The sequence below is a fragment of the Corapipo altera genome, unplaced genomic scaffold, assembly GCF_003945725.1.
Source record: "Corapipo altera isolate COAL_440 unplaced genomic scaffold, ASM394572v1 22b, whole genome shotgun sequence".
Classification (NCBI taxonomy): Eukaryota; Metazoa; Chordata; class Aves; order Passeriformes; family Pipridae; genus Corapipo; species Corapipo altera.
The window spans coordinates 17460122-17485491 of NW_020884876.1; the positions used below are offsets into that span (position 1 = coordinate 17460122).

At 37.5% G+C, this 25370-nt stretch overlaps 1 protein-coding gene across 6 annotated transcripts in view; it reads right to left on the reverse strand.

Annotated features, from left to right (window-relative positions):
• The window catches only part of GRIA2 (glutamate ionotropic receptor AMPA type subunit 2), a 96607-nt gene that overhangs the window by 42946 nt on the left and 28291 nt on the right, over positions 1-25370 (reverse strand). For all 6 annotated transcript variants that reach the window (XR_003526471.1, XM_027636162.1, XM_027636158.1 and 3 more), the window contains exons 3-4: positions 8124-8363; positions 3900-4096 (exon numbers count right to left, since the gene is read on the reverse strand). Coding sequence is in view for 5 of the 6 variants with exons in the window: in XM_027636162.1 (XP_027491963.1) it covers positions 3900-4096; positions 8124-8363 (437 nt within the window). In the remaining variant the exon portion in view is untranslated. The remainder of the gene's footprint in view (positions 1-3899; positions 4097-8123; positions 8364-25370) is intronic.

Sequence of the window (25370 nt, forward strand, 5' to 3'; positions counted from 1 at the left end):
TGCTTAGATTCTGCTCCATCTGTAACAGAATTGTAACATTCCTTGAACTAGAAAAAGTTTAAAAGCCCACTGGCATTAATGAAAGCATCTGCATTACGAGGAAATCTGTTTAAGTTCAAATTGTTTATTGCCCTAAGTCTTCCTCATAATCTCCCTCAAAGCCAGCTGGTGGTTTCTCAGCAGTCTCCACGGGTAGACGGGTATCGTGGATTGTTCTCCCAAACAAGCCTAATTAAGACTATGTCTGCATGGGGAAGCATGCATTTTGAAGCTAAGCACTTCTCCAGAGAAAGGATGTAGGAGATAAGAGGAGACTAGAAGTTTATTCCAGCTTTTGAACAATAAGAACAACTTAAATTAGGAGAGGATGATTAATTTATTTCCTCATTTAACACATTACTAAAATATTCACACTAGGTATCTTGTAACTTAGGGTACTAGTGAATGACATTCCACATACTTGGTTACAGAAATATAACTGAAAGTAGTGTTTAACACCGAGTTTATATTACTAGAGTTTGAGACTCAGATGGATCACATTACATAGCCCACAGAAGTAATTAAATTATGCCTCCCTTGAGGTCAATATATACATAATATGTGAACCTTTGTATCCTAAAACAGGATCAGACTATTTAAACCTAAATACTTCTAGAAAGGTTTAAGAGCTATGTTTAAATTTATTTCTTATGCAGCTGCTGGTTCCTAAGAAATTTCAGTTAGACCAAACAGATTAGCTCCCCTGTATGAAACATTATTAGTATCCAAGAAAACAACCAACAGCTGCAATCCTTTGGATCAATGGTTAGTTACTCTGCTCTAACTGCCACTAGGTACTATTGCAACAACCCACAAAAGATTGCTTTGTGGCACTCATCCATATGAATGCTAAGGATGCTGCCAATCAAAAATGAGGAAATTCAGTGGTAGTTCCAAATGCTATGATGGAGCTGTGGACACAAAAGCTGTTCACCAGTTTAGAGGACCTTCTCTAGCAGGGATAGACAATTAGTGGCAGTAATTGCATGGTTGCCCAAAGGGTGTTATCATGGTGAAATGAGATTCTGCAAAGGAACCTGGCTGAGGAAAGATGGTAGCAATACAATGAAGAGCATGGTAACACTGACCTGCAGGATTAGAGAAGAAGAATATAAACTAGTCTGAGGAGAGCTGGGGAACTGAAATATTTTTCAACTTACATAAATCATTGAAATATGGAAGAGAAACCATAACATGAGACAAACACCAAGAATGATAAAGCAACTTTGCAAACACATTGCGTGGTTATACAAATATTTAAGGGCTACAAAGCATAACTGGGTGAACCTGAGGCTGCCACCACAGCTTAAAATACTTGCAGGATAAATCAAAGCACTAAAATGAAAGGTTTGTTCAATAATAGAAAGCAAGGAAAAAAGTGAAGAAGTTGTTGCTCTGTGTATTGAGAATGCACATCATACTTCAGTATCCAAAAAAGGTCTGGAAAAGCCTGTTGCATTTCTCCAGTAAAAATACACAGAAAAAGAAAAGGGATACTGATATGAAGTGTCTAATTCAGGCATCCTTGTGAAGAAAAGAAAATTTATTATGTTTTTTTTGGGGCAGAAATTAAAACAATTTTTTTAAAAAAATAATTCTAGTAGGAAAGCAAGACCTAAAGCACTCTGCTATTAGAAGAGAAAATAAGAAAAACACACTCAAAGGATACACCCAGGCCAAGAAATCCATTGTTCAGCATGGATCTTCATTTTAAGAAATGGAGAAAATTAACAGAAAATGGAGAGAGATAGTTAGACTTTATTTTAGGCTACTTGAGAAATTGGAAGTAAGTTTACCTTTTGACGTAAAGAAGGGAGGTTACAGAGTGTAAGGATAATGGACTTATAAAACAGACGAAACTCCAGAAACTGCAAAGCTATCTCGTGAAGAAAATTCCCAAACTAAACCCATATGGGACAGCTAACAGCAGTTTAAAAGAACATATTCTGGGGCATAGCACTAAACTGTTTTCAGAACAACTAACTGGAATGATATTAACTGACCTCTGTGGATGATTCAGTTATCTCGAATTCTTCAGTGACTCACAAATCAAAACAACAGAAACAAAAGCTTAGCTATCTGTATGCTTAAGGAGTAGCACGAGTCTATGGGGATAAGCTGAAAAAATCTAAGGCTTTAAACAAGACAGAATCTATCAAAGTGCAATTAGGGCAAGAAAAATATCCCAGAACGGCAATCAAAATAAGAATTAGACAAAGAAGAAAATAGGTCTGTTATGAAACAAAGACTATATAAATGAGTGGTAACTAAAGGGTAAAGAGGGTTCTTGCTTTTAAAAAGTGTTTAAATGGAAAAACTGAAGAAACAGTCAGCCAAACTTTCATATCAGAGATTATACTGAATATTACAAACTTATTTTTAGAAGAATCTATTGGATAATAAGTTAATAAACGGTCAAAATAGTCTTGACAAGATCAAAATATGTCAAAGCAGTATCTTTTCTTTCTCTGGCCTAATAGATAATTAGGAAATAGCAGTTGTGAAATATCTTGAGTCTAATAAGGTGTTTGTCCTGTAGGACATCATTAGAAACTCTTAGGAGTCATGGAGAAGTCACTGTAAGGTAAGTGAACAACAGTTTGGAAAGCCACACAGAACCAACTGAAGAAGACTTATAAGTACTACTTATCTCAATCATTGCTCTACACTGTACATTTCTGGACATGGATAACGAGTCAGAAAATATGATTTTAAAAAACTGCAGATGACAGGGAGATCATGCTTACAGAGATCAAATGCTCTGAAGAACAGGATCAAATTCAAATTTATTTTGAAAATTAGAGAAACAGTTTGTGGATATGAATTCCAAATAAAACACACAAATACAATGCACTCTATTTAGGAGACTGCTCATTGTCTGAGCCTCTCCAAAATGTAATGACCTTCAAAACAAAGACCAAAATAACAAGCCCTTCAAAAAATCTTTAAATAAATACATCTACACTGTGATGATATATCCCTACTGATGCTGCACAGTCTCACATGATCAAACTCAAGCCAACAGGGAACTATCTTTACAATTTTTCATTGTGCTCTGCATGCATGAAAAGAAGTAGTACAATACAGAGTCAGTAAGACATTAGGACCGAAGAGGTGGATTTGAAAGTAATGCAGTAATTTGAATCAGAGAATGGTGATGATGCTGTGAAAAACAAAATTTAAAAGAAATCATTTTGGCACATAATTTGCATGTGTGGAGAGAAGATATATATTCCTGTTCTTTTTAAAGCTCAGGAGGCCTTAGCTGTGGAAAACAGCATCCAATTTTGGTTAACACACTTTTAAGAGTGAGACAAAATGAACAGATACTCAAGGAAAATATGAATGACAAAGAGCTTAGAAACATGGATTACAAAGGACATTAAATGAGAAAGAAGTTGTGATACAGTCTTCCCAAGATGTGAAAGGTTCTCAGAAAAGGCATTAGAAGGAGAAAATACTTTCTGGATGTAAAGAGAACTAATCCTTAGACATAACATAACTATTTTTAATGCACCACATATAATAGTGTATCAACTACGCATAATGCAGTCTACTACTTAGGTCGTGAAAGAGCCTGAATGAGAAACTTTGTAAATTGTTGTTTTTATTTTAAATAACTAGGATTAAACACCATACAGGATCATCCAGATAGAATTATCTTGCTTTTGAGTAATGGGAGGGATTATATGATTTGTATGTTCACTTTCTGTCTCATACATATGTGATCCTTGATACAAATCTGTCACTGCCAAATGATGCATAATAATCACAAAAATATGACCAAGACAAATCAACTCAATATATTTACTTATAGAATACAGCTAACTGCTGTCACTGAAGAATAAAGAACAGCAAACCTGATCAACAATGTCGTTGACTTTATCGCGTTCACAGTCCAAAATCACTCGCCTTTCCTTTTTTACCTCTAAATCTTGAAACAGTGAACGGTAAGTTTCATCTTTTCTGTCATTGTTAATATTTCCTACATTGATAGCAGTCACTTGCCATTTCTTTTCAGCAGCAGAATCCAGCACAGCTTGCAATGTTGATAAGCCTAGTGAAGCACAGGAGAAAACAGAAGATGACTAAAAAAGCTTCAGGAATTAAAAAAGCTTCTAGAATGTGATTTGTGGGATTACTTATTTAAGATCTCCCGTAACTTTTTTGACCTGCCACACATGGTTAGAACTCAGAAACAAAGATATATGTGGGCCCAAACAGTTCTTATTGTATGAAATTTCTATTTACATCACTGCAAGGCATCAAGGTAAAGCCTAGTAAGGACAACCTTTTGGTTTTGCTTCAACCTTCTTCAGAATGGGATTTTGCCAGTTTCACTGTTCCACTGCTGGAATTCCACATAGTGGGAATGAGATCTTCTAGGAGAAGAGTGATCCAATTACAGCAAGAGGATCAGCTGCTTATTACAAAATGCTACTGAACTGCTTTTGTCCTCAGTGCTTCAGCAGTACTGTATTTAAACCCAGACCTCATTGAGGTCTAGGCAAAATTCCCATGTTCTGCAGTGATGGTAATGGATTTATTATTTCTGTTGCCTACAGTCATACCCCTGATTATGAAAGATGTGCTAAGATATATTTTTCCATGTAGATAAACAGGCTCAATGCTAACACTTACAAGAAGTCTACAGAAGCTTCCATCTTATCCCTTTGGCATATTTCTGACAGGAAGCTGTAATGTTTGTACAGATGCAACTGCCCACAATATACTGTAAAATCAGTGAAGATTTTACTTGATTGATTTTCCTTTTCAAGGATTAAATAACAGAGTATAGAAACATGAAAATTACCACTGGAAATTAATTTCTGCTATACAACAAGTACCATTTTAATGATTTCCAGCAGTACAAGAATGAGGCTTTTCATGTTTAAATTCCTTCCAGAGAATTCTACATGATCCTAGACAGCAATTTTAGGGATAGGAGATACTGTTACAGAAAAAAAAGAAATCAGACTTTCTTACAGGAGAATTAACATTTTTGCACATTCATCTCCCCTGAAATCACTAAACATTTGGGAGCCATTTCATTGAGACAAATTCTGACTCGGTATGTAAAGGAAACTTCAGACATAACTCTCATAGGAAGTAATAGTGATTATGCCCACAAACATAGAAGGAAAGCACTAAGAATTAATTGTCTCATAGTTTGTAAATACATTATTAAATTATGATTGGCCAGTGTTTAGCAATTCAGCTTTATCAGTGAAAATGGTAATGACATACAGCACTACACAAGACTGGTCATCAGCAAAGGATATAATCTGGTTTTCTAAGTCTCTATAAAGAAGACTGATAGGAAGTTTTGTATGTCATGTAATGAATATTTATTTTAAAATCATACAAAACTACAGTCCAATGGTACATATAAACTATTTCAAATGCTAAAGATAAATGTGCAGAACTTGTGTTAAAAGGGAAAGATAAGTAATGTAAGCAAACCAAGAGATGCAGATAATACCTTAAAACATTAAAAAGCATTAAAATAAGTCTATAACTGAAAATACTATTTGAAATTATAAATTAAAATTAAAAAAAAATCAAACTGAAAAACCTAATCTGAATAATTTTTTCAAATTTCATTTAGCAGATTTCAAGTCTGCCAATATGTCTATGTTTCCTCTGGGTTAAATGATCTCAACTAGGCATAAATTAATAAGGGCTATTAATGTTAATACTATCCATTACAAAGGGTTTTTATATTATACTCCTCAAATCTTCTATTTTTCCTAGGGTTTCCCCCTTCTTGGGGTGCTCTTTGCAGAGGTGTCAAATGGCTGCCTGGATCTCTTGCTTTCTTTTAGGTGGCAGATTTGCCATCCCCACACACCTTAGTTTATTCTGATATCAGTAACACATTGCAAAATTACCAGAAAGACTCCAAACTAACAAAAAGCATGCCCAGCAATACTTCTGATGATGTGAAATAATCTGGAGAGTGGTAACAGAAGTGGGAATCTTCAGAGGAAAAAACTCCAGCAACATCAGTTGCTTTTAAGCTGCAGGATTACTACATGCCTGAACCTCTATTGGTTATCATGAGACAAACTCTTAATTCAGTGAGCTCTGAAAAGGAAGATTGAACAGAGGCTGAATAAATTAGCAGTTCTTTTACAGATAGAATCCTCCAATAATGTTAGTACTTTTTTCCAAGACCCACTCTTTAGCACTGGCAGTGGAGAGGAGGTAAGGATGGTAAAGGACACTAATTCACATTGCATAAGAGTAGATCTGTATTAAGCCAGCAATAGTTTGGGCATGCATATACTGAATGGCCTCACTTCTTATAGAAAGGAATGAGAGAGGAAATTGCCCTGTACGCCACTCAGTCCCTTACCACAGAGGTGCTATAACAGTAGCAATAGATGATTCTTTTGGAATAAGTCATCAAACTAATTCCTGTTAGCCTTCATAGTTTCCATGAAGAGTAAGTCTCTTTGCCTTTTTTATCTCACTCCAGAAGGTGGAAACATTTTAAACTATATATTATTCCTTAAATATACATCACTGTCACTATATCAACAATTATGCAGAAGTGTTAAAAGGAACTGTGGACTTGTGTTTTCAGGATTTGATGTTACTGTTGCTGGCTACATACTGCTTGACTCTGTAGGTTAACCTTGTGAAATCAGTGGGGAGCACTGTAGAGCAACGATTTACTTCACATGAAAGTAGGAGCTTCATGCCTTGGAGCTTGTTATCACTGGGGTGTCTTGCCACAATTAAAACAAACAAATAAGAAAATAAGAAAGAAAATAAGAAAATCTGGCCAGATCCAGACTGCGCAGATCACAGGAAGAACTAGGTGTTTTTCAGTATTTCCTAAATATAAATCACATGCAGGTCACATTCTACATACTGTTAGATGACTGGCAGCGTATTGGCTAAGCAAGTAGTTTTACATATGTCCTTTCTAAAAAGACAGTGAATTTTTCTGATTCTAATGTGAATTTGAAAAGGATCTGTCAGAGAAATGAGCATTCATTGTCCCATGTGACATTACCTTTGGAGGCTAGATACCAGTATTAATTCTGCTAACTTCAGTGCTTACGACAACAAAAAAGAACTTTCTTTAAGAGGTCCCTTCAGCTTCTGAACATCAGGTATAAAATGGCATCAGAATGCAGGGAATCTAACGTCACCCCATTACTCAACAAACCATGGAGTGGTATAAATAAATCTAATCTTTAAATCTTTAAATCTAATCTTATAATTTAATAGGCACTTAGTATTTAACTCTGACCAATCAACATGCAGGCAAGCCACAAAATAGCCTTTTTAAAGGGAACGTGAGCAGGTAAGAATAGAAGAAAGTTAGCCAAAGACTACTAGGTGAGGAGAACCTGAAAAAGGAATGATAATGGAATTCCAGAAAAAACAGTCAAACCCCCACCATTTCTGTATAATGCTGCTTCTTCTCAGAAAACTAATTGATATACCACAATTTGCAAGTGATTTTTTCAAGTTCATAAACTGTTATATTATTACTACTACAGTCATAAATGAGTATAGGACTTGAGAAGCCTGTACCACAGAATCAGTTGATCGCAAGTGGTAGGTTTGGGTTTATCAGTATCAACAATAACATCTAAGCTCATTGGAGGAGAGGAACTCGAGTATTTATCAAAAGCAATCTCCAAAGAAACAGGGATCTGCATCAAAGATTCTTGCTTGCTTCATGCCCAACTACTGATTTTGCATGTGTGGAGTGATTCTGTGGTAGCAGATTGCCCTTCATGCTCAGACTTATTTTTACTCTCCTTAGATGTTTCCTTAACAAAAAAAAAGAGAAAACTTTTCATAGAAACTGTTTTACAACATGTGATTAATCTCACACTGCTTAAAGCTTGCAATTCTATTAGTGCATACCGTTATAATTTCATTCTCATTTAAAGAATTTTGTTTCTGTCTCAAGAGCTCATTTCTAAATTGAAGCTTACGCTTACGCTTATACTTGTTGAAGGTAAATATTTCTTTTGTCATTTACTTATCTAATACGAATTCCACATTTCAGCAAGATACATCTGGCAAACAGGGTGCAGGAAAAAAGTACCACACCTTACCTCTGTCACTGTCATACAAATATGCAAACTTGGTCCACTGATAGTATTCAATCAAGCTAAGAAGAGCTCCCTTGAGGTCAGGCCTCATCTGAATGACAAAGGGATGTGTTCCATCTGTTGGGAAGCTGGGAGTTATGAAGGAGACGTGAAGAGTCCCACAGAATGATGTTATGGTATTTACAGACTTCTTGTCATAGAATCCAAAAATAGCAAAGACTCCTCTTGAAAACTGGGAGCAGACTAGGAGGAAGACAGACAGACAATTAGGTGAATTTATTTTAAAAAACTATTGAAAAGTCTATCATGGATATATTTATGAGAAATATATGTCTGACAAAATGTCTGATCACACAAATGTCAGGAGAAAAAAGTAATACTCTGCTGTGGAGATTATTATTTGTTAGTATTAGTAATATAAAGTTTCCACAAGAAAAAAACAACAAAAAAGAAAATATCAGAGATGTGGTTCACATTCCTAGACAATAAATTCAGAAATAAAGCTCACCAACTTATTCTTAAAATCAATGTATGCTGTAAAGAATAGTGATGCAAACATCAATGGCAGTTGCAATTTAAAAAATAAGTCATTATGACCACACATACCACTACAGAAGTGGACAATGTTTTGTCACGTTAAAAATAAACTGTCTCTGAGCTCAAGACTTACTGAGCTTTTTGCAGAATACTTTAAATAACTTTCCATTTGTGGAAACATAAAGCCAAAACTAAAAGCAAATCTATTAACACCAATAAGAAGACAATCTTTAAAACCCTTCCTTTTCAAGGCATTATTTTAATTCCTGCTTCATAGGACTCAGCAAAAGCTGGTCCTTCTGGATGAAACTTGCGGTCATGTTGCAGAAAGAATAACCTCATAGGTGTAAATAACATGCTGATTATTCACTTTTTATCACTGGAGACAATTTAAGCGAATTGATGAATGTGACTGACCACGGCAGCCTGCGCAAAAGAGCCAGTTCTTCTGGGTTATTCTCTTCTTTGACATTGCAGGGTATACTAGTGCCCAAGTTCTAAAACCAAGGTACAGTAGGGAAATGTTCATCTCTGATTAATTCCCATTTATTGCTTATGCATTTTTTGGTTTGCAGAGTCACCTTGAACAACACACATCCTTCTAGAGAAAACAGCTAGTCAGCCTCAGCCTCAGCAAGCCCTGCTACACCTGACCTGCTTATAGATAGAAAGCACAGTGTAAATGAAGCTAATTTTTCCCAGCTATTTTATGCACTAATCCTTGCATATAATTCATATAAGGGCAAAAATAAATTGACTTATTTTTAAAATTTCTTAGATTTGCATTAATACAATATTTTACCTTTCAAAGAAATTGTATATTTTAAAAACTGTGGTTAATAAAAAAAAAAAATTATTATTCTGCCTGTTATTATTATTATGCCTGTTATTACTCACTGCTATCCTCTTTTCATGGCTTTGCTACCAGTTATCTCTCACATCCTAATTATTCCTACGCTCCCATTAAAAGCACCTAAACAGTATGAGTGAAATTCTGAGTCTGCCAGTTTTAAGTTATCACCTATTAACTTTAATTAGGTCAGAATTTTACCTCAGGTGACAGAATACAAGTGATTAAAAAACTTGATGAGTAACATCCCTTCACAAAAGGATGCTGCAGGTTTTCCAGGGTTAGGTACAAAATGATCAGACCTCTTCTGTCCCAACTGCAAATTGATACAGAGTCACAGAATTGTTTAGGTTGGAAAAGACCTTTAAGATCACAGTCCAACCGTTAACCCACCACTGCCAAGTCCAACATTAAACCATGTCCCCAAGTGCCACATCTCAACAACTTTTAAATACATCCACGGATAGTTCCTCAACCACTTCCCTGGGCCCTGTTCCAATGCTTCGCAACCCTTCTTGCGAAGAAATTTTTCATAATATCCACTCTAAATGTTCCCTAGCCCAACTTGAGGCCATTTCCTCTTCTCCTATTGCTTGTTACCTGGAAGAAGAGATCAAATTCCACATCGCTACAACCTCCTTTCGTGTAGTTGCAGAGAGTAATAAGGTATCTCCTGAGCCTCCTTTTCTCCAGGCTAGACAACCCCAGCTCCTTCAGCCACTCCTCATTAGACTTGGGCTCCAAACCCTCCACCAGCTCCACTGCCCTTCTCTGGACACACTTCAGCACATGAATGTCTTTCCTGTAGTGAGGGGCCCAAAAATGAACACAGGATTTGAGGTGCAGCCTCACCAGTGCATCATACAGGGGTATGATCACTGCCCTGGTCCTGCTCTCAACAATAATCTTAATACAAGCCAGCTTGCCACCAGCCTTCTTGGCCTCCTGGGCACACTGCTGGCTCATACTCAGCCGGTTGTCGACCAGCACCCCATGTCCTTTCCTGTTGGGTTATTTTCCAGCCACTCTCCCCCCAGCCTGTAGCACTGTATGGGGTTATTGTGATCCAAAATACAGGACCCATCACTGTGTTGTATCTTATACAATTGGCCTTGGTCCATCAATTCAGCCTGCACAGATCCCTCTGCAGAGCCTTCCAACCCTGCAACAGATCAACACTCCTGCCCAACTTGGTGTCACCTACAAACTGAACGAGGGTGCACCCAAACCCCTTGTGCAGATTGTTAAAAATACATTAAACAGAACTGGCCCCAAGACTGAGCCCTGGGGAACAACACTTGCCAGCTGGATTTAACTCCATTCACCACTACTCTCTGGGCCTGGCCATCCAGCCAGTTTTTTACTCCTACAAGCCATAGGCAGACAGTTTCTCCAAGAGAATGATGTGGGAAATAGTGTCCAAGGCTTTACCAAAGTCCAGGCAGACCAGATTTACAGCCTTTCCCACCAACCAGGTCACTTTGCCACAGAATGAGATCAGGCTGGTCAAGCAGCCTTTCACAAATCTGTTGGCCTGATCACCTGCTTGATCTGCGTGTGCCTTGTGATAGTATTCAAGATGACCTGCTCCATGACCTTCCACGGCACTGAGGTCTGGCTGACAGGCCAGATCATCCTTCAGACTCTTGTAGGTGGGTGTCACATTTGCTAATTTTCAGAAAACTGGAACTTCCCTGGTCCCAGCAGTCATGGTGTCACATAAACTGACTCACAACCAAAAAAAACCAAAATTCTACTGACAACACCAGGCTAAGAGCCAGGTATTGATCTGCAGGCTTTTCCTGTTTCTTCCCTTATAATTTCCTCCACTTCAAAGGATAGAGAAAAATGCCATTCATGCTCCTCCTCATCCCTCAACTAGTCATCCCAAGTTCCTGAAGTCTCTTGATTGCTCTCAGACTTCTCATTGCAACTTTTTTGCTACCTACGTGAAAATGAATCAAGGATTATAATCTGAGGACACTATTCAGGGCAGGAAGCTTCCTCTTCATATCTTTAACCCAGGCCCCATGGAGGAAACAGAATTCCCTAAGAAGTGGGTCTGGCTGGCATATGGGGCCCTCTGTTCCCTTCAGAAGGGAGTCTCCCATGACAATGACACACCTTTTTTTCTTTACGGAAACAGTTTTGATGCAGAGTGTAGGCCAACTTAACGTCCACAACACCTCCATGCTAGAAGAACCATCGTCTTCGTTATTGTCCAGTCACACTTGCACGGCCTCGCACCTGTTATGTGAGGGCATCTGGGAAGGGGGGGCAGTTGCAGAGGAGACAGGCCAGCTATACAAGGCAGGAACTTGCCGACGCCTGAAAATCTATCTAATGCAGTTCTACAGGAACTTGTCATCATTGCCCCCTATACCTTAAGTCACTGTGTCCAGCCATGCAGAGAGAGGACAGGGAATCCTCTCTATCAAGTGTCATGTCTCCCTGTTCAGCCTTTCTCATGAAAAAACAGGTGAAATACCAGTAGTCTCTCTCACTCTATCTCTGGCTGATACTCCTCAACCTACTCACCTTCTCCTGGAACTCTGTCACCGAGTTGAAGAGTTCCCCTACCTGGGCACCCCTCCCATAGGAGTGCTCACTGCTGCTGGTCAGTACTGGCATAAGAGCAGGACCCACTCTGCAGCCCAACACCCATGTGGCAACATGTTCCCATCGAAGGCCTGTCTGGGCAGCTGTGTCATGCTGAACAAAGATTTCTGAAAAGGGCTGTGAATTTTCTGAATAGCTTTACTGTTTAAGTTACTGGAACTTCTTGTTCTGTTTCAAATTATTATGCTCTCACTGAGACAAAACCAACTCACTACCTTCCCACACACTCATGGATTATTGTTTCCCATGTGCAGTGAAGGCTAAATACTTTTTGAACTTACTACAATAAAGGCATTAATGTCTCATAACTCACCTTCAAAATGTACATTAAAATAAAGCATCAGTTTACTTCTGGATCCCTGGGTGAGAATTTTGCAGAACTCTGTTACTGTGACCTTCTGTATTAAAATCATTTTAACGCTGCATATTAGGTGACAGAGACAACAACAGTGTCATCCCAGGACCACTAAAAAATAAAAATGTTTTATGTCACTATTGTCAACACCTAGGATGCTACCACATCTCCTGTCAAATTTATTGCTTTTCTTCCATTGCCAGCCAGTGATTTTAGGCATAGATGAAATAACATTGCCTACAACAGCCAAAAACCAGGGCCAGCTGCCTGCACTAGACAATCTGAAAACCATGGGTGACGCCTTTTCTGAATCACCACTGCCAGCCCTAATAGAGAGCAAAAACTGGGTCTTAAGACCACTGTATGCCAGCCTCTGTCTTGGTTCCTCCCCCATGCTTCCCTCCCTTTCCTGACACTGCAGACACCTAAACCTGTCAGGCCTTGGCTAAACATCTTTGAGATAATATTCAAATTGCCCATGCCATTGGGCTTTGTCCTTGGTCCTGAACTCAAGTAACTAAATAGATCTCAACTTCCATTAAAAAAAAAAAACAAACCACTTCATTTGGAAGAAGGAAAAAAAAATCACCCCCAAATCACCCAATTGCTTGTGATGGTAAATAAATAGAGCACAGATTACTTATGCTGGGCTTCAAATGCAAACTGAGACTATCTGAAGATGGGCATGCACTGAGTCTGGCTGGGTTGGCGATCACTTTCCACACAGCCACCTGATGGTACTGTGTTTTGGATTTGTGGCCAAAACAGGACTGCTAACACACCACTGTTTTAGCTATTGCTGAGCAGTGTTTGCACAGTGTCAAGTCCTTCTCTTCTTCCCTCTGCCCATCCCAGCAAGTAGGCTGTGAGTGGGCAAGAAGTTAGGAGGAGACACAGGCAAACCCCTTGACTCAACCTGGTCAAAGGGATATTGCATACCATACACCATCATGATCAGCCATAAATGGTTGCAGGGGATGCAGAGGGTTGAGGGCTCTGACTAACAAGGTGGCTGTTACTTGGAGACTGGCTGATCACTGGTCTGCCTGTGAGAAGGGGTAAGCAATTGCCTTTGCATCACTTGTTTTCTCATTCCTTCACTTATTAAACTGTCTTTATCTTGATGCCTGAGTTTTCTCATTTTGGTCTTCCTATTTTGTCCTCTGTACACTGGGAGCAGAGAGGAGCAACAGAGTGGTTGTGAGTGTGTTGCTGTTGGCCAGGGTCAACCCATGACAGGGTAAAAGGTGTCATTCCACCTTCCACCAGCAGGACAGACCTGTTAATACTCCTGGCCTGTGCTTCAGTGGGTGAAGGAGTTCCGTACCTCTCCTGTGATGCAAACATGCACCCATTACACTTTCTTCAGAAGACAACTGCTGTTCTTTTAAACTGAACATCCCCTCTGACATGGCACAAACTCATACTGCCTCTCACCACGAGTTACTTACTGTCTATTGACCAAACACAGTACTCTTGGATTAACACCATGACCGACTCTCCATTTAATATTCTTTACACCTGATAAATCATTAGTCCTTACATGCATGTGTCTTCTGGGGAAGGTTGGCAAAACTGGAATTTTGATCTCCTCTCCTGCATAAAGTGAAAGACAAGTAAAAAGCACTACCTCTAGCTGGGCAAGTCAAATCACTGCAGTTCTAGGTACTTAGAGGAGGTCCAGTTTAAAAGCTGAATTCCACATACATGTGTAAACAATGTCAACAAATAATATGATAAAAGTAAAAAAATCTTACATTTTAAAAATTATTACGAAATCTGCCAAACAGATACAATCTCTCATTTAATTAAACCAGGGAGGACTCCCTGAATGCTAGATAAAACTCTCTGTAACACAAATCTTGAAAGCATGGATATAACTCACGTGTGGGTCAGCCAGAAAATCAGGATCAACTTTAATCCAGGTAAAAGTAAATTTTCATCAGCAGTGCTCAGTGTCAGAGTTGTACACTGAAGAACCTCAGAGCTGTGCTTTTGTTTAAGAAATTATTCTAAAGGTAAGTGGATGGGCACCTATGCTATGTAATAAAAACTTACTAAAAATAAGCATTTAGGCTTTGTCTCGACAAATTCTTCCATTTTTTCTGGGTTATTTGGTCTTCTAGGAGCAGACAGGGAAAAAAGGGATGGTATTTCCAAATCTATGGTGATCCAGTGGATAATGCATAAAGTGTAATTGTTTTTGGCAGGATTCTCACCCTAGACTAAATCTACAGTCACATTGCTATTGCTGTGAGACATTAGTTCTATGATGGTGAATCACAAGGTGTTCACAGTTATTAGAGCAAAAAAAAGCATGATGATTAGGACTCACAAGCCATTGAAATATGAAAGTCCTATTTCATTAATGATATTCGAAGCAACTGCTAGGATTCATTCCTTTCAAGTTCTCATATATAAATTGGTTTTCTTTGGGTTTCTTTACGTTGTCCTTTCTAGAAATAGTCAATGGCCTACATGGCAAAAAGAGGGGAAGAATACAGTAAGCTCATTTTGTGATCATTTTTCTAGAGAGATTCTCTTAAAATGGCATATAACTGAGAATTCCAAAAAACAGGGTGTGCCGGTTTTGTCTGGAGTAGAGTTAATTTTCTTCACAGTGGCTGGTATGAAGCTATGTTTTGGATTTGTGCTAAACACAGGCTTGATAATATAGAAATGTTTTTGTTATTGCTGAACACAGAGTCAAGGCCTTTTCTGCTTTTCTTACAGACACACTGGCAAGAAAGTTGGGGCTGCATGAGAGGCTGGGATAAGACACAGCCAGGACACGTAACCTGAATTGACCAAAGGGATATTCCATACCATATGGCATCACGCTCAGTATATACAGTAGGGGTGAAGAAGGAGTAAATTGGCAGGGATGTTTGAAGTGATGGTGTTTTGTCTTCCCAAGCAACTATTATGTGTGATGGGGCCCTGGAGAGCACTGAACACCTGCCTGCCCATAGGAAGCTGTGAATTAATTCTTGTGTGTGCAGCTTTTCCTTTCTCTATCAATCTGTCTTTATCTCAACCCACGAGTTTTCTAGATTTTACCCTTCTGATTCTCTCCCTGATCCTGCTGGTGGGGGAGTGAGCAAGTGGCTGCATGGTGTTTGGTTGAAAGCTGGGTTGAAACCATGTAAAAGGGTACATAAATAAAGGTGCCAGAGAAGGAATAATTAGCAGAAGGTTTTGTTATAGTTAAGAATTAAATATTTTATATTTGACTTCTTATTCTTCTACTAACATAACCAGACACAAACCTAATTTACCCTTGTTTTCCAGAACACTGTAAATGTGTCCTAGTCTTTTATTACAAAAGATAGGGCCCAGATTCATTCAACAAAACTAAGCTTAAGTCTACAATGAGAAATAGGTGCCATGTCAAAGGGGGATCAAAACTGTTTGCTCAGTTATTAACTCTTCCATTGTTAATTACCTCTACTTCTTCTTAAGAATTCCTTTTCACCACAATGCATTCATACCTTTTCCTTTTTCCCACTTTCTCCATTTCACTATCTTGTTTTTCACTGAACTCTATAGGCAAGATAACCTGATATTTAGCACTGTGGTCATAACCAGTTCTTCAGAAACAAATACAGCAATATACGCTCTTTGCCTCTTATAGAGTGTATTTGTGTGCTGCGTATCATCTTACACCCAAAACCTAAGAAGTGCCAACTAAAGAGTACACTTGCAAATTCAAAATACAAAAGTATCACAAACACACAACATTACACAATGAAGTGAGGCCAGTTTAGGAACAACTGCATGACTGAGGAACTGAATCATAAAATCAGAAAAAAATAGTTGGATTTGAATACATATGTTTAGAAACTCTTCCTGATCTTTAGAAAGTCTTCCTAAGCTAAGATTTTCTTCCTTCAGTTCTCTCCAAATGGAGAGTAATGAGTGTAATATTGTTACATTCACGAACAATTACATTGTGAAAAGAAAATTAGCAAAATGCTCATTTAACTTACTGAAACAAATGTCTAATGGTACCTGCTTACAGGTAAACTTCCAAACATTGGTATCATGACTCTTAACATTCTTCTAACTTTATCAAGTATTTCTGTATTTTTGTTTATGAGAATATTGATACTTGGTTTCTGTCCAAAGATGAAAATTTAAAATTACCGAGAAAGCATTTGCTATTCAGTACTTAGATTTCAAATGCTGCCTAGTATTAATGTGGCTTTATATGTTATTTTATTATACTAACTTGGTTTACTATAGTGTTAACAAAACTTTTAATATTAGCATAGGGAAATAAATCTTCAGTGCAATTATTTAATCACACCCAATAGAATAATCATTCCCTTTCTTCTAAGAGAAAGAAACTATGGTATAAGAAAGAGTCTCCAAAAGAGACCAAAACACAAAGGAAACACTCATTGGTTTGAAAAGTTGATAGATGAGTCAGAAGTAGCCAGGAACAAGATGTGGAAACTGAATGCCAAGCTGATAATTTCAGCTTCTGAAAGACGACATTATGAACAGGCAAACAGTGGAAAGGAACCATGAACAATAGATGGAACAAAAGTAGTAAAAAATAAACAGGAACCACAGCTGCCAAGAGAATTCACATATGATTGAAACTGTATCAGAAAATCATTATGAAAATAAAACCCAGTACGGATAGATTCCAAAGCCATTAAGAAAATTGCAGCACAGTAGACAGCATATTGTATACACGTTCCTAGATTAAATATTTTATTTTGAGCTAATAGTATACATAGTCTGCATGGTCTGCTTTACACAGTCAAATTATACTATTACCTTATAGATGTAAGCTTCACTTTAGGAAGAGTGAATAAGGTGTAAGGAATCACACAAGTCCATCCAGAGTGATATTTAGAACCACAAAGGAGTATGTATTTAAATAGAACAACTTGAGATGAAATTAATTTTTCTAAGGCCATGGTAGGCTAACTGAAATTGGGAAAAAAAACAGTTCCACAAGGCTCAAAGAAGAGCATCATAACTGAAAGACAATAAACCAAAGCTTCATGGTAGGATTCAGTAAAACATGGACACTGAAGCCAAATACAGGCTGGCATTTTAAAATTTCAAAATATTCTTTACCAAAGCTGAGAGGTAATCAATGCCAATTAAAAAAATCAGTGACAATTGAAACTAAAAATATGCTCCACTTCTGGATAACAAAACACTGAATTACACAGTAAAGACCTTTCGTTTTTTCTCTTTCAGCAAATTTTAATTCCAGCACCAATAAGTGTGGAGTTTTATCTTATTTTAGGCATTTAAGGAAATCTGCATGCCAAAAATTATAGCCATTCAATACTGACGAATTATATGAACTGTGTATTTTCCTCTTTGCAGATTGGGCATACATATATCTCATAGAAAACAAAACAAAACAAAAAAACAGACCTCACACTGGGAAAGGTAAGAATTGAATTGAGCTCACACACAAAGAATGCTGTGGACCTCATGAATATTTCAGTGATGAGCTCCTCACCTGCACATTCAGCATTAATGCACAAAACGCCACAGGGAGTTTGCAAACCAATGACCTGTAACAGAATGGGGGGGGGGGGGGGGCTCAGTTTTGCACGGAGATGACCTGGGAAGTTCTCACAGCCTCAGAGACAAAAAAAAGGAAAAATTTAAATTCTGAGGCCAGAATGTCTGTAGAGGACAATTACAGTGAAGCAGGTACAAAGAATGGGGTTTTTTCACCTTTTCTAGCAGAAATGCAGTCTTTAATTATTGCTACAACCTGAACTGTTTGCTCAGAGATTATGCAACTGAATGGAACTTTCCACACCATGTTATTAGCAAAAGCAGCTTTGATCATTTTGTAAAATTGAACTCAAAACCTGGTTTGCTGCAGTACAAAACAAGCTCAAAAATCAGAGGAGAGGCAGATTAATCTATTTCAACCAGTCAATCATACTTCACACTGAGGAAAGAAACTTCGTGCCAATATGGGATATTTTAAGCAAGCACAAAAAATCCTTCAAGAAGTTAGTAGCCATCTGTTAGGAAAGTACATGATGATATGGCACAGCTTCTCTATATGCTAATGCTGCAATAATGAAGGTAGTAAATAAACATCATGTTCACAATGAAACAACAGGTCAGAAAAACAATCTGTTTCTATGACAGTTGCATTCAACTACATATTTTTTGACTGTGTACTGTAAAGCATTTGAAAATCTTTTTCACTGCTAGGACAATCACCATGACGCAAAAGAAATCATTGCAAACACCACTGAAAGAATCATGTTAGAACAATTACGTTTTTACAGATCAAAAAAGACTCCTGTAACAAAATTAAAATGCAATGTAAGTCTTCTCATTAAAAAACCCCAAAGGTCCATATTCCACAAAATTCTTACACAGTTCTTCCCAGAACTTTTAGGATACAAGCTTATTTGTCTAAATTTCCATTTCCTCCAGCTGAAGGAGGTATAATATAATGCTTCCTGAACCCCAAAGATTTCTGGTAAGAAATATAACTTTATCTTGCCTCCAAAAAACTTGTCTCCAAAATCCAAACCTTCTTCAGGGAGCTTCTCTCTCTTGCCTCAATTCTTTCTCTCCTCCCACCATTCCAAATAAAACCCACACTATTTCTATTTGATAACATTAACTTTAACTCATCAATTTCCTTCAAATCTAAGAACTCTCCTTGCAAATCTGCCTGGTTGGCTTTCTGACCGTGTTTCTACTTTTCCCAACAATTACGACCTTTCACTAACACAAAATCTTGAGTGTCTGACAAAGTATTATCTCCTCAATGTAGAAGCAAATAAACAAATATAAGAAGAGGTTACTGACTTTCTGGAGCTACACTGCAAGACATGGAGAAGTCATCTCTTTCAGGGCCAGGTTTAGTTTGTGCAATCAGCATCACTCCACTGAATTTAACAGAGCCAATATAATTTATCCCAACTAAAAATGTAATTCTCCATTTTTAGCATAGCCATTTTCATAAACTTTTCAAACCAGAAATGTTATATACAACAGAAAGCTGATCATCTCTTCTTCCCCTTAATCAGCATTGCTGGAAACATGCCGTTTCTACATTTCCTTAAACTAATCTGCAGTTCCCAAGAAAATGTCATTGTGTAAAACTGTCTACTTAAAAACTTGTAAAAGGATTCAGAAAGAAATAAAATTAACTTGGTAGGTACAACTACTTTTTGTTAAAACACTGCCAGATTGGGATTCAATTTATTAAACCTATTTTTCTTTAATAGCGCTAAAAGGACCAACAACCACTCTTGAACAGATTTTCTAATACCATCTAAAAGGAAACAGTTTCAGCACCGAAAAAAGCATCCTTCTCTGTTAGAAGGACGGGGATAGCTAGCAGACAAGACTCTGAGGTTGACTTGTAAGAATAAAAAAAAAATTGGAATAAATTTTAAGGAAACTGCTGTAAGGAATAAAGATTTCACAAGGCAGAGAAAGTAGAGCAGGAAATATGAAAGTGATCTTACTCTCAGAAGACTTCATACTCCATTTTTAAAGAAACAAACTGTGATTTTCCAGCTGGTCATTGGTGACCTGTCATACATATTATTCTGAGAAAGTCAGATGTTTAGGCCTAGACATTTATTGCTTACATATCTCTCTCTGAAATGATGCAACTGGGAGCCGACTCCATTCAACCTGCACAGTCCAGCCTACACCTTGTCACTTCAGTGCAGCTAGCATTGCAGCACACAGCTGTACTATCACCTGTCATACCTAGCCTAAGGTCTTCCTCCCTCCAGATGGCTGAACCTGATTTTCAAATAAGTTATTTAACTAAAAAATTTTGGCATAAATATAACTCTGCAGAGAGGAATATCTCACAGTCATTAATAAATGTAACAATAATAAAGACAAGACACCTCAATTTCCTATGCTGTCTTGGGTCTAACAGCTTCTACGCCTAATAGGAAAAATGATTAGTCTCTTCCACCTGTATAACTTCCACCTAGCATTCTTCTGGCCTAAACCTCTGGCCCACAGCAAACAATGGCTTATACTTAATGTGATTTTTTTGGTGACATTTCAGCAGTACATCCAGACATAGTCTAATTTCCAGTAACATATTGTGGATTTCAGCTGTTAACCTAATTGCCAGGTTTTGTATTTAGAAATGGTCCAATACTCACATCACACACCTTCCTATCTGCGTGCCTTATTTTTTCAATGACTGCAGAAATAAGAGAAACATCATATACTTGGGAGGTATTCAAATACCATTCAATAAACATAATTAGTAATACAAACCAAAAAGCAGTAAAATGCTCTTAATTAGGACCCTCTAATGAACAGCTATTTGTCCTGATTATACGACTTATTTAATTAAGAGAAGAACTTACTCAAAAATAAAACAGCATGGAGAGCTTTAAAATGATAAAGTAAAATGAGCTCGTATTGCAAGCATAGGAAGAAATTTTGTCCTTTGTCAGTTGCTTTAATCTTCAACAACCTGATGCATTTCAAGATGCGTTAAAAGTTTCAAACTGTTTTGCTTTTATTTAGGAAAACTCAGTTTACGGTTGGCAGAATAAACATGTTAACAAAACTTGTGAAGATGTGATATAGTACATCATTACAGTTACTTTAACAAGGCAGTGATTCATCCTTCAAAGTGGAAAATATTACAGTATATGCTTCACTGGGACTGAAATTATACTTCCAGATTTTTTCCTCCTGTGTTTGGATCTCACAGGAGGAGGGCTAATTAGTTTACATGAAGTTTTACGCTGTTTAATCTCTATGTTTTGCCAGTTCTGCCCATACCACCTGAGCTAATTTGAGTACCTACATTGTACTGCATGCTATGTATAGACATGCACATACACTACATCAAATTAAAAATAAAATAATTTATAGAGGAAACCTGTACAATGTCTAAAGCAGCAGGAAAACACATTCCCACTCAGCACTGCAATGGTGTCAGAGAGTCAAGTTTCTGGGCTTTTAAGTTCTCTATTGCAAACCTCCTGTTATATTACCTATGTTCTCTGTATGTTTATGTATGTTTTATATATGTTTTGCGGAGACTTACAGGATTACTAGATTGTGCTTTATAAAAATATGCCATTCACTCACCCTAAACTGTTGTTTCAGTGATGAGTCCAAACCAACACACACACATACACACACACACACACACACACACTCACACAAACTCACACACACACACACACACACACACACACACACACACACACACAAAGACATTCCATGGCCTTACAATTTCAAACCATAACTCTTCCTTTAGCTGAGCAAAGTAGATCTCAATGTCAGGAAACCGACTTATATGCGTATAAGATCAGTAACTCATTTTTGGAAAATGCGATTTTCACCAGGTGTTTTTATGCTTTAAAACTTTACCATAATTTACCTGAGATAAACAATTATTAAAATATTTATCAACACTATTTAGTAAATTTGTTTTAGCAAAGCAAATAAAGCTTTTCGATTTCCCTTGCAAATAGTCACCTCAAATTGACTCTGTTTATTAAGAGCTTCTAGGCACAAGTTTAGTCAAAATAATGGTCTTTTCCAGGCACTTTAACATCATAGAAATTAAAATCCACTTCTCCTTTGTATTAAATATTAGAAAAAAGTGTTTAGTATAGGGTCCTTCCAAAAAATGCTGGTTCAGGGAAACATATCAACTTTAAGGAGCCTGAGATAAGCCCCCTAGAAATAGATTACTGACATTAAAAAAAAAATTACCATCTGCACTGCACATCAAAAGGCCAGACTAAGGATCTAATCTGCATGCTCCAGCCACATGGAGATCTATTCACAGCACATACTGCACTCTGTTTGCTCATACTGGTCCTTTAACTATGAGTATAGTAGAAAGCAGTACACTGCCCTCAGAGCATATCTGCAGAAAGGAAAGTTGGTATTGAATACTAATATATTGGTTTCAGGGGTTTTACCCAGAGCTGACTTTAGGTCATCCATGTGGACTAAATGCACACTAGCAGTTTGATTACATTGGTAGAACTCCAGAAACACATCCTCTAGTTCAGTTAATTGAAAAAGAACATGTTCCTTGTGCATCTAGACCACTCCAGAACAAGAACTAAGCAGCAGAGTCAGGGTTGATTAGGAAGCTTCCTTCAAATAATCTATTCTTAATCCAAACTGAACCCTTCAGGTGGAGATACCCATGTATTCCCAGCAGGTATGAAAAGCATATTTCCATTTGAACAGAAGTAAAATCTGATATGATGGCATAGAAGTAGAACTGGTTACGTTGGGCTGCATAAATTTAGTGCCCATTGAGTATCCCAGGTTTTTACTGACAACTTGCTAAAAAGCAGTTTACACTAAGAACTGAAGTATTAAGCTTCAAGTCTTCTTTAACTTCCTTTTCTTAACAGGTACTTCATTTTTCACAGTCACATATGTTCAGGTTACACCAGATGCCCCAAAAAAAGTAAAAACTGTTTATGCATGTTGACATTTTGCACAGTCCTATCATTAGTGTCTGTCTTAGTGTTTTAAGTCCTAATTCATTGAAAAAATGCTAAGTGTGCTAAATGCGTCACTTCCCAAAGAAATATTAACTCTCTTCTCTCTTGTTACTTTAAAAAACTCATGACTTTCAAACAACTGTCATGATTTAGGTGTCTGTTTCATGAAGCAAAAACAAGCACTGTCAAAATACAGTAAATCATGCTGTAGATCTTGTAGACTGATTTGTTATACTTACAAGTAGCTACTTAAAATTTCGAGCACAAGCTAGATGGAGTGGTTGCTGTGCACTGCAGGGAGAGTAGTCCAGTCTTGAATAATTAGACTTTAGAGTTACAAAACATAACTGAGCTCCTACAGTTGAAAAAATTACTATGTGACAGCTCTAATAACACTCTCCATTACTTTTGGAAAATCAGACCACAAATTTCATAGCTAAGAAAACAACAAGCTTGATCAATTGCTGAAGTTCGAGTGAAATAGCTAAGACTTCTTGCTATATCCTAATAGTGAAAGGAAGAATATGCTTTTTAGTGTCTCCCCTACCTGAAATTCAGTAGCTATTTCAAATTTTGGATACTATGGTTGGGGGGCTGAATGCTTGCTTGATTTGGTATTTTTCCATAGTTAAATCAAGAAAAAACATTTAGATTACACTAAAGGATGATTATTAAAAATGTTACTTATCTCTCTAAGTCATACTGGATTTAACTGCCCTTAATACAATAACTGTTCAGGGTAATCTAGTACCTCACACTGTTTGCCCAGAGTATTCAGTCTTTGCATATAGAGCATTCTAATGCATACAGTATCAAGCTTTTGAAATAGCTTCTATAAATACACCTGATCTGCATTGTAATGCAACAAAATACAGCATTTTGTAGCATATGGCATGCAAAGCAATGAAGTGAAGGGCAAACCTAGATCTCAGCTGTAGCATGCCACCTAGTTTGTTCCATAACACTTATTTAACCATATGGCTCACCCTAGGTGGCAAGCCACCAGAAAATCACAGGTGTGTATTCTTTCACTTAGACTCAGGACCCATGCGACAAAGCTGAACTCAGCTATTCTAAGCACATATTCGGTGTCAGCTCTGTTGTATAAATTTACTTAAGGGTTTATTACAAGAAACAAACAAATAGTGCATAATACCTGCATATGACAAAATACTTGATTATATTGAGTACTGTTTAAAAACATTTCCCTTTAGAGAACAAAGTCTAATCTAAAGCTTATTGACAGTTTTATAAACTACAGAACAAGGAAGAGGACGATGCATTTAAAAGAAAAAAAATATAGTGAATGACCAACAGCAAATGGGTTCCCCAACTTCCTCTGATATAAAGTCATCAGCATGGAATCAAAATCTCATTTATTCTGGCTCATTGTCAGTAAGGCAAATCTGCAAATTTCAGCATACTGGTTCTCCCCAGTCTTGGCTCTTCTAAGGTTCTTATTTCAGAATTGCTCTGCCTGTGATCCTCGCCATCAATGTAGTCTTTCTCCCTTACTTTCCACCTGACCAGAAGGAATCTCTTTTCAAGAAGTCCTCAGGGCTTAACAGGCTTCATCCCCCCTAAAGGATCACAATCAACAGAAAGGCTTTTGCATCCAAACACTGCCAATTTGTTACAGTATACAGGTACCCTCTAATGCCTTATAAATCAGAAAAGGTTGAGACATATAAAGACTTTTTTGCTGTTCTCTATATTAAATTACATGAAAAATGGTTGAATCTATTACATAAAGCAGTAATGGGATTTCTCCCCCTCCATCGCAGCTCTTTCACCTTTTCACTGAGCATTTCTTTGGGGATACTGTGAAATGCCTAGCCCTGAAAACTAGAAGTGCCTCAGTTCACCCTCTTAAGAAACACCGAAAACAGCTGAAGTCAATTTCAGAACAACCTAAGCAGATCTGCTGTTTCAGTACCTGAAATTCCCATTGAAATATATTCCCGAGAACCACTCTTTTATTATGCAAACATATAATATACAGTAACATCTTAATTTTATTCTCATTGGAGTCATTGGAAGTTTTGCTATTTACTGAAACAGGAAACAGATCAAACATGAGAAGCTTAATAATTCAAGCTCACTCACCATTGTGCAAATAGCACTTGCTTAATTGAAGCCAGCATTGTAACATACAGAATGGCTCTGTGCAGGAAGAAGTATTCTTCACAGTGTTAGAAAACCTTTCTACCTTTCTACTGAAGAAATTCTTGGAGTAATCCATCATGCCTCCATTTTCCACTGCGGTCAAAGAGCTACAGGATGGGGCTCCATGCCCATGACACCCTCAGCCCTCATGGCTCGAGTCCCCACATAACTCCCCACCTTGAAGATGCACAAATAAATCGCAGTGAAAATGTGGCTCTACTGTCAGCTCACTGAAACCAATGATTCCA